This window comes from Carex rostrata, chromosome 17 (genome assembly GCF_964058835.1).
Source record: "Carex rostrata chromosome 17, lpCarRost1.2, whole genome shotgun sequence".
NCBI classification, from domain to species: Eukaryota; Viridiplantae; Streptophyta; class Magnoliopsida; order Poales; family Cyperaceae; genus Carex; species Carex rostrata.
This window is the reverse complement of record NC_135934.1, coordinates 7,433,727-7,443,787: the sequence shown is the minus strand read 5'-3', so window position 1 is coordinate 7,443,787 and position 10,061 is coordinate 7,433,727. Positions and strand designations below refer to the sequence as shown.

The following is a 10,061-nucleotide window of genomic DNA, read 5'->3' as shown; positions in this document are numbered from 1 at the left end:
TGAGTGATGCATATACATGCAAAATTTTGAAAGTTTCGAGTTTATTTGCTACACGGTCAAGCGGCCAAAGAAATAATAAAAATTGAATATATAAAACAACTTATAAATTAACTTATAAAATATTCATTTCTTTGACCGCTTGACCGTGTAGCAAATAAACTCGAAACTTTCAAAATTTTGCATGTATATGCATCATTCATGAAGTACATGGATTTCAACGGTTTGGATTCGGCGTTTGACGTCAATCCGATATATTTTTGGACTTGTGCTCACCAAATTCTCTTGGTGAGCACATCACACCCTAGCTTTACTCTATATATATATATATATATATATATATATATATATATATATATAGTAAGGCTTGGGTGCTATGGATAGCATAGAGGGCCACCGTGCTACGGCTCAATATTCGAGTTTTCAAAATCCAAATGGTCGATCCGAACCGTTCATCTTGTTCTCCATATTAATATGTGTTTGGAGACCAAATTTTATATTTTTTGAAATTTTTTTACTATTTTATTAGTTAGGTAGAAAATCACTTGATCTAAAAAATTCTGCACCATTAAGATATTTGATTTTCTACCTATCTAAAAAAATAGTAAAAAATTTTCAAAAAATGTAAAATTTGATCTCCAAACACATATTAATATGAAGAACAAAATGAACGGTTCGGATCGACCGTTTGGATTTTGAAAACTCAAATATTGAGCCGTAGCACGGTGGCCCTCTATGCTATCCATAGCACCCAAGCCTTACTCTATATATATATGTATGTATGTATGTATGTATGTATGTATGTATGTATGTATGTATGTATGTATGTATGTATATGTATGTATGTATGTATGTATATGTATGTATGTATGTATGTATGTATATGTATGTATGTATGTATGTATGTATGTATATATAGAGTAAGGCTTGGGTGCTATGGATAGCATAGAGGCCTCTATGCTACGGCTCAATATTCGAGTTTTTAAAATCCAAACAGTCGATCCGAACCGTTCATCTTATTCTCCATATTAATATCTGCTTGGAGATCAAATTTTATAATTTTCTGAATTTTTTTACTATTTATTAAGCCACTTTGAAAATCGCTAATCCAACGGTTTTACTGTTTTGTGCAGCCACCGTTGGATCAACAATTTTGTAAAATACTTAATAAATAGTAAAAAAAATCAGAAAAATGTAAAATTTGGTCTCCAAGCAGATATTAATATGGAGAATAAGATGAACGGTTCAGATCGACCGTTTGGATTTTGAAAACTTGAATATTGAGCCGTAGCATAGAGGCCTCTATGCTATCCATAGCACCCAAGCCTTACTCTGTATATATATATATGTATGTATGTATGTATGTATGTATGTATGTATGTATGTATGTATGTATGTATAGATATATACATATGTATACATGTATACATGTGTACATATGTACATATGATATGTACACATGTGTACATGTGTACACACGTGTACAGGTGTACACATGTGTACACATCTGTGCACATGTGTACATCTGTACACATGTGTGCATGTGTGTACATATGTCGACATGTGTACATGTGTGTACGTGTGTACGTGTGTGTACACGTGTGCACAGGTGTGTACACGTGTGCACAGGTGTGTACGTGTGTACATGTGTACATATGAACACATATGTACACATATAGACACATATAGACATATGTACACAGATGTACACAGATAGACATATGTACACAGATGTACACAGATGTACACAGATGTACACATATCTACATATGTACACATATCTACATATGTACACATATATACATATGAGGGTTAAAATGCACCTTCCCTTTTGTGCTCCTAACATGTACCCTCCCCTCATATCTTTATTTTCAAAGTTCAAATAGTCGATTCGAACCTTTCAACGTGTTCTTCATATTAAAATGTGCTTGGAGACCAAATTTTATATTTTTTGGAATTTTTTTACTATTTTTTCAGAATTTTTGATTAAACTAGACAATAAAAAAAAATTCAGCAAAGTGATGATTTTCAAAAATTCTGAAAAAATAGTAAAATTTGGTCTCCAAGCACATTTTAATATGAAGAACACGTTGAAATGTTCGAATCGACTATTTGAACTTTGAAAATGAAGATATGAGGGGATGGTGCACGTTAGAGGCACAAAATGAAGGGTGCATTTTAACCCTCTATATATATATATATATATATATATATATATATATTTCAAATTAGAAAAGTGTGCCGTTTTCCCACGACAATTAATTAGTGAATCTGACAAAACAAATTTCTTCCACAAATTTGGAATGTAATTAATAAGATCTTATCATGTTCACCAAAGACTTCAATTATATTGCTGAATTTTTCATGGTGAAACCTACTATTAAGTGTCTGACAGCCGCATAACATGTTTAAGTGATTAATTGACACTGCAGTACTTTGACTAATGACAATTACACATGAAAGCTACATGTTCTTGAAACTTTGATTAGTAAAGGATCCTGTAAAAAAATTTAATGTCATATTAATTTGTTGATAATGACACCTTTATTTATCCCAAAGATCTATCTTAACTAAGTCTCATTTTGTTTCAGACCATATTATTGTTCATTTTTATAATTATAATGGCAGTTAGTTGATAATGATTTTTTAGCAAAACTATGATATAATCAACAACTTCAACAATTTAGAAATAGTTAAAAAAAACAAATGTGTAAGAATTAATTTTAACTGAAAATTGTTATCAATAAGCCTTTAATAATCATAAAATAGAAATAAGCATTCAAATAGTTAAAAATTAAATCAAACTAAATAGATTGTGCGAAATCATTGTCCTTGAGAGTATTATGTCTCTACCGTGCAAGACTTAGATTCACTACCATGATAATCTAGAAATATCGCTACAAGCAGTATTTTTAAATGAGGCTATATAGACTGCATATGCGTATGTGATTTGTTGTTGCACTCAAAGTGTCAGACAGACGCATATATACAAATTTGAATATCTAGTAATGCAGACATATAATATTATATGCATACTGTATATGCGGTCCACGCAAATGCATAATACTAAATAGACATGATCTTGTTGGCTTGTCATGACTCATAACTGTGGAAATTGATTGTGGGGATTGACAACTCATTTTAAATTCTTCATATATAAGTCCGCAATAAAATCTGTATATGTAGTCTGCATACCGCATATAACCTTCTACATGTATGAATAAAACCACATTTTAAAATATTAATAGCTGCTTAAGGCACAACTATAAAACGAATGACAATAACTCCACAATATTCTATAGTTGAATGTATAGCTGCACAAAAAATTCGTAGTTCATGATTCGATTCAAGTTTGATTCGAAAAAGTTCGTAAAAAATTTGATTCGAAATAGTTTGAAATTAATTCAAACCAAATTCAAACTGGACCTGGTTCGTTCAAAATAGGTTCGTGAACTATTCTAGTTTGAAATTCAAAGTAACGTGAATTGTTGATTTCCGCTAATGACTTATGTTCGCTGGTGACTTAAAAGTTAAAATATAAGGCTGTCCATCCATAAGTCATAACTTGTAAGTCGTAACCCTCGTTCTCAGTTCTAAAACCCTAGACGACTTTCACCTCTCGCTTTCAGCGACTATGCTCTTTCTTGTCGTAAAAATAGTTCGTAAAAGATTCGAAATTAATTCAAACCAAAACTCAAACTAGAGTAAGTTCGATTCGTTTGCAACCTAGTTGAATGTAATTAATTTGAATATATTGATTAAGTGGAATTGAGTAAATCAAGAAATCGGATACAAACGGAGAGGGAGATTATTAATCCTCATATTTCAATCTGTAGATAAAATGAAAGAGTCAATCGGAGAGGTGCATTTATCAGGAGAACTGAGTGTTTTATTATAACCATTATGCAGAACTGTTATCATCGAAATATCAGAAAGAAACTTATTACAAAATAAATGGGTAATAAAGAGTTCTGACTAGGGCCGGTAAAAAAAGCTCGTAGCTCGTAGATTGGTCGGGACTTGAATCTAATTTGATCGCCAATAACTAGCTTGATTATATAATCTAAGAATTATAGTCTCGCAAGGAGCGCAATTCTCGTGTTAAATAGTTGCTGCTGCTGAATTTTGTTTTTTTTTTGCTTTCCAACATGCCCGTAGGCTTTCCATTCATTCAAAAAGGTTTGAGTTACATCACATGTTTTTTAAACCCAGTACTCTTTGCACAAATACCATACCCATATAGACACATCTATTCTAGAAATAAAGGAAAAGTAGTGCCAGTATAGGTCCAGTTAATGCCTTCCCTTCTCCTTTTTTTAGCCAGTGAGTCCGCCAGTTCGTTATGGCTTCTACTGACATAGGATATTTCGAAATTCCTATTCCTTCTAATCGCGACCCAAGATTGGAAGATCTCCTGGTATGCCCTCCAGTCTGCATTCACAGGTGGCCCCATCCCTTTGCATTCCCTTACCAGTTCCTGACAGTCAGAGTAGAAGATGATAGGCATTAGGTTGTGCTGCTCTGCATACAATATTGCTGCTAGTAGAGCTTTTGCCTCTGATTGTATTGCACTGCTTGAGAGTACCCCTTCTGCTCTATACACCTCAAGTTCCTCTTTCCTGAAAATTATAAATCCTGTTCCTCCCTGCCATATTTGAGACCATGCACCATCTATATAACAGTGATAGAGGTATTCTTGCTTCTCATCCCCTCCAATGGTCAACCGCTCTTCAGGGCTGATTCTTGGTTGATTTGATGCCAGCCAGGTTTCGTTGGTGATCTCCCTCAAGTACCTGACAAAGGCATCATGGGTGGGTGATTTTCCTTGGTACATACAGTCATTTCTACATCTCCAAATTGCCCACATAGTGTTTGCCAGTAGGCCCCACTGTTCCTGAGGTGCCTTGATTAGGTATTGTTCAAAGATTGGTATTATATCAGGGAGTAGGTTGGATGTCAGAAGTGGTACAGGCCCCATCAGCCAACATCTTCTCGCAAAATCACAATGGAAAAGCATATGGGCCATTGATTCTTCTCTCATACCACAATGTGCACATGTTGGATCCCCCTTCCCTATTCTGTGTGCCAAGGTTTTTGCTAAGGGGAGGCCATCATGCATGACCTTCCAGAGAAAGAGTCTGACTCTGGGTTGCACATTTGGAAGTGACCGGATTGCCCTCCAAATTGTTTTATGCGTCTGTATGGCCAACAGTGGTGCTGCAGTTTGATCCCTTATAGCCGTGTATGCCTTTTTTACTGAAAAATTTCCATCTTTCGAAGGGGTGAAAATAAGTCTGTCTGCTGCACCGATTGGTACCGACGGCTTGACAGTAGCCAAAATTTGGACACTAGCTTGAAGACCTAACAGCCCTGTCATCTTCTCTACATTCCACCTTCCTGAATCATCAACCAGATCCTTGACCTTGAGTTGTCTGTCAGCTTGACAGCTTGGTATCGGCTGGATTCCTTGCTGGTACCATGGCTGAGCAAAAATTGTGCATGTGCCTCCATCCCCTAACTTCCAGGTCAGCAGTGGTACTAACTTGGTTCTAAGTCCCATGAGGTTCCTCCAGAAGGTGGTGCATTTGTAGGTTCTTTTCGAGTGCCATAGGTCGGATTTGGGCAGGTATTTTGCAGCCACCAATTTTGCCCAAGGAGATTGGGAGCCAGCTACTAGCTTCCAGAGGGATTTGAGTAGTAATGCTTCATTGATATCCCTCAGGTTGCGCAGTCCTAATCCCCCTTTGTCTTTTGGCATAGTAATTTTGTCCCATGAAATGTAGGACATGTACCTCCCCTTGTCCATAGCACCCCATAGAAACTTTCTTATCATTCCATTGAGAGCTTCCAGCACCGTATTTGGGATTTTGATAGTTGACATGTAGTAAATAGGCAAGCTCTGAAGCACCGATTGAATCAGGATTACCCAACCCGCTTGAGACAACAGGTTTCCTTTCCAAGTCTGTAGACGGGCTGCAAATTTCTCTATCAGAAAATCAAAGGACCCTCAATTGGTCTTGATTGGAGCACCAAGGTACATGTCTGACTGTGCATCCTTTGGTACCCCAAGCATATCTAATACGGCCTCCTTCTCCGTATCAGTCACCGAATGGCTGAACCATATCATGCTTTTTGCCGGACCAATTTTCTACCCTGAGCAGAGTGAGAAATTTTCGAGTACCTGTTTTATATCTCTAGCTTCTTGTCCTGTTGCTGCTCCCATGATCAAAAGATCATCTGCATAGATGCATGCCGCGATTGGCTCAGCCGATCTTGTAATTTTGACCCCTTGAGTCCTTCCTATTTCTGTCATGAAATGTAACTGTCGTGCCAATAGATCCATACCTAAAATGAATAGGTACGGAGACAATGCACAACCTTGTCTCAGCCCACAAAGGGGCTTGAAAAAACCCCCTCCAACCCTATTAATTACCACAGTATACTCAATCGAGGAGATACACTCACTTATCCAATGTACCAAAGTTTGTGGGAACCCATAGAGTGTCATGACTCTTGTAAGGTAGGCCCAATCCATCCTATCAAAGGCCTTTGACAGGTCGGCTTTAAGGCATAAATCCTTGTTCTTGTAACCCGGCATTCCAAAGGAGTGAATTATCTCTCGCAGAAGCACAACACTTTCGGATATATCCCTTCCTGGCACAAAAGCCGACTAGGCTAGCGATATGCATGATGAGATATAGGGTTTGAGCCTTGAGGATATAATCTTTGTGATGATTTTATAGAGCACGTTACAAACGGATATGGGTCTGTATTGTTCAACTGTGATTGCCTCCTCACTCTTTGGGACCAGTACTAAATTGGACCTTGCCACTTCTCTCGGCATTACTCCTATCTCGAAGAATTTTTGGACCTCCCTTGTTACTAGCACCCCAAAACAATCCCAATAATCCTGAAATATTTTGGCATTGAACCCGTTGGGGCCTGGCGCTTTGTGTGGCCCCAGTAGGTTAAGAGCAGCTCTAATTTCTTGTTCAGTTGGAATTGCACAGAGGTGGTGATGCGTATAGTCAGGGATTTGAGGCAGCTGTTGCAGTAATTGCTGTGGGAAGGCCTCCTCAACCTACATGGTAATTGTGTTAGTAAATAGGGATCTGAAATGACTTACAAAGGCCTTTCTTATTTCAGGTTCTTCAGTTAGCCATTCCCCTTGACTATTTCTGATTGCCCGGATCGTGTTCATTCTCTTTCTGTTGACTGCCATTGCATGAAAGAATTTTGAATTCTGGTCACCCAATAAAGCCCAATTAACTCTCGAGCATTGATGCCAGTAGGATTCAAGCATCTGTAGAGTTTTTTGGTGTTGGATTTGTAACTGGTCTTCCTTCTTTTTCTGCTCCGGGTCAGGTACTGCAGCATTGAGTTGTAACATCTCATCTTCAATTCTTTTTAGTTGTGTGCTTAGTGATACTTGAGAATTTGCCCACCGTGATACTCTCTTCTTAAAGATCCTTGCGAACTGGTTCCAGTCATGATCCGGTTCTGCTGCCACCTCCTGACAGACTCCTTTGAAATTCCCATTCTTCATCCACCAGTTTTCACACCTGAAACCAGGCCTTGCTCTTCTTCTGTTTGGGTTTGTACGCAGGAGAATAGGGAGGTGATCACTCTGGAATCAAGGGGGGTGGAAGATTGCAGAGTTTGGATACATCAACATCCAACTGGAGTTTGCCAGTCCCCTGTCCAGTCTCTCGGAGATGTTTTGATATCCGGTTTGCTTGTTTGACCAGGTGTAGGCAGGGTCGTGATGGCCTAAATCTATTAGTCCCGCCTCCGCAATCCATGCTCTGAATGCTCGATTCTGGGTGCTGAAATACTGTGAACCTCCCCATTTCTCTGTAGCACTGGCAATAGCATTGAAATCCCCTAGTAGGCACACTGGTTTAGTCTGGTCTTGAAGGTACAGTTCGAGGTGTTTCCAAAGATCCGGGTTTTGTGTTCTATCTGGATCGCCATACACTGCTAAAAGCCCCCATGTTTCTTTTGAGGATTATTCAGAACTTGGGCCGCTATAAGACTTGAGTTTTTCTCAACCACCGTAATTTCAACTTCATTACCCCAGATTAGCCATAAACCCCCCGACCTCCCCTCGGAGGGTACTACTACTGCGTTACACAAAGGCAGCTGATTTATTCTTTGAACTGCTCTTTTGAAACCGCACTTTGTTTCGGATATAAATGCGATTTGGGCCTTCGTGCAATGAAGGTATCGGCTTATCGTGGAAATTGTCGTGCCTCCACTACCCCGACAATTCCACGATATTATGTTTGTCATGGATACGTGGCCGGCGCTTGAGGGCCCGCCGGCCTTGGCCTCTTCAGTCCACTTCTTGGGTTTGAGACATCCTCTTCACCATTATTATTTACCAGGGCCATCTCCTCTGGCCCACCGTATGCAGGCCCATCTCCCTGGTGCTGAATGTAGTTTCCTTGAAGGCCCGAAGATGGGTAAGGCCTTTTGTTGATTTGGGCTGTGTCATGTGCATCTGTTGGGATTAGGCTCAGATCAGTTATCCAACTGCCTTTTTTGGGCTTGAGGAGGGTTGTGTTTTGGAATCTTGCATAATGGGCTGGGCTCTGGGCTATCATGGTTAAGCGCATTAGATCCGCGCAGTTATCCATTTCGTGGCCTAGCAGGCCACAGAAACGGCATATCCTCTCCACTTTTTTGTATGAGCAATGGGCTATCAGGTCTCCCAGTGTGGGGTGGGTGACAGTTACTTTGTCCTTTACTGGGTCGTTGACCGGCACTAGAAGTCTAATTTTGATGAATCATCTTCCCCCAGCTACGCCTTCCACCGGTGGTGATATTGGGACCCTACAGCTCGGGCCATTATATCTATGCCTGTTTGGGTCAGGGAGTTGACCGGCAGACTGTGAAACTGCACCCAAACATCTGTAGCCTCTATGAAGTCTGGGTCGGCATGGGAGGATACGGTGGTGACGCGACTCGCATAGCGAATCTCCAGAGCAGACAATGAAGGCCCAATAAAGGCCCAGAATTGAAGTACTCGTTTTGAAAGGTCTATAAATAGACCACCCTTGCCACCAGAGGGGGGAGTTCTGATTTTAAAGATTTAAAAGTCTCAAGACCTTTGGAGTGTCGTTCAAGAAAGAGAAGAGGCTGAGGAGTGAAGATTCTTCTTAGATCCAATTCCTCCTTCGGTTTTATCATGATTTCTTCTCTTTTCTCTTTCTTTATGATGCTTGAGTAGATCTATCTTGTTTCTAGGGTTTATGTAATCTAAAACCTTGTTTGTGATGAATTGAATTTGAATTTGAGTTGTTCTTGTGTTCATTTGATTGAGTATTATTCTTCCATTGCTTGATTGTGATTGTTTGATTGAATCTTGTTGTCTATTGTTGAATATTTCTTGCACTTCTTCTAATATTGAGACCTTGATATTTCTTGCAATTTGATCAAGTACTTGAGGTAGGTCTTGGATCTAAAAAGATAGATCAATTGAACCGAGAGGTGAGATTTTCATCTATTGAGAGATAGTGGATACCTTTAGCAAACCGATCAAATGACTTAGATTGAACACTTGTAAACGAAAGTTTGAGGTTGTAGATCTAAGAAGGTGAAATTGCAATTCCTTACTAGGTTCATTAAGCCAATAAATGAGAGTTGAGGTTCAGGAACTTTAGGTACGGTCAATAGATCCTTACACAAGTAAATAACTCAGAAATGGGTTCAATGCTGCATTCACTCGAGGACCACGCGGGTCGCATGGGAGACCATGTGGGTCGCGTCACAAGGGTCGCATGCGAGTCGCGTGAAGGTCCAGAGAGGCAAGGTTGAGGATGAAATCTGAAACCCTGGAAACTTCATTTTAAAATCGATTTAAACAAACATTTACTTTCTGTTATCCTTTGTTATTGAATTTAGAAAATTGAAACGAACTCAAGCCAAACTCTTCACTTCTAGTACCTGACTAGGATAAGTAGTAATCTAGACTTGAATTGTACCGTCCCTGAGGATCAATACCTGATTGTACCATTGGACAAAGGTTGTGCACTTGCGACCTAATACGAAAGCTCAATCAC

At 39.2% G+C, this 10,061-nt stretch overlaps 1 protein-coding gene across 1 annotated transcript; it reads right to left on the bottom strand.

The window, feature by feature from the left end:
* Window positions 1–4,246: 4,246 nt before the first annotated feature.
* On the bottom strand, window positions 4,247–8,636 carry LOC144568085 (uncharacterized). The gene is made up of 6 exons (XM_078318313.1): window positions 8,342–8,636; window positions 7,688–7,977; window positions 7,124–7,624; window positions 6,755–7,078; window positions 6,179–6,667; window positions 4,247–5,896 (listed from the first exon to the last, which is right to left on the bottom strand). The coding sequence occupies exons 1-6, from the start codon at window positions 8,634–8,636 to the stop codon at window positions 4,247–4,249; spliced, it is 3,549 nt and encodes a 1,182-aa protein (XP_078174439.1).
* Window positions 8,637–10,061: the final 1,425 nt, after the last annotated feature.

What these genes read in the sequence shown, in the direction of transcription:
- LOC144568085 (XM_078318313.1), bottom strand. Translation starts at nt 8,636, where the DNA reads ATGGATAACTGCGCGGATCTAATGCGCTTAACCATGATAGCCCAGAGC. An exon ending in GGATGTCTCAAACCCAAGAA is followed by an intron (nt 7,978 to 8,341) that starts GTGGACTGAAGA and finishes GGGGGCTTTTAG; the next exon opens with CAGTGTATGGCGATCCAGAT. An exon ending in CTGAAATAAGAAAGGCCTTT is followed by an intron (nt 7,079 to 7,123) that starts GTAAGTCATTTC and finishes ATTACCATGTAG; the next exon opens with GTTGAGGAGGCCTTCCCACA.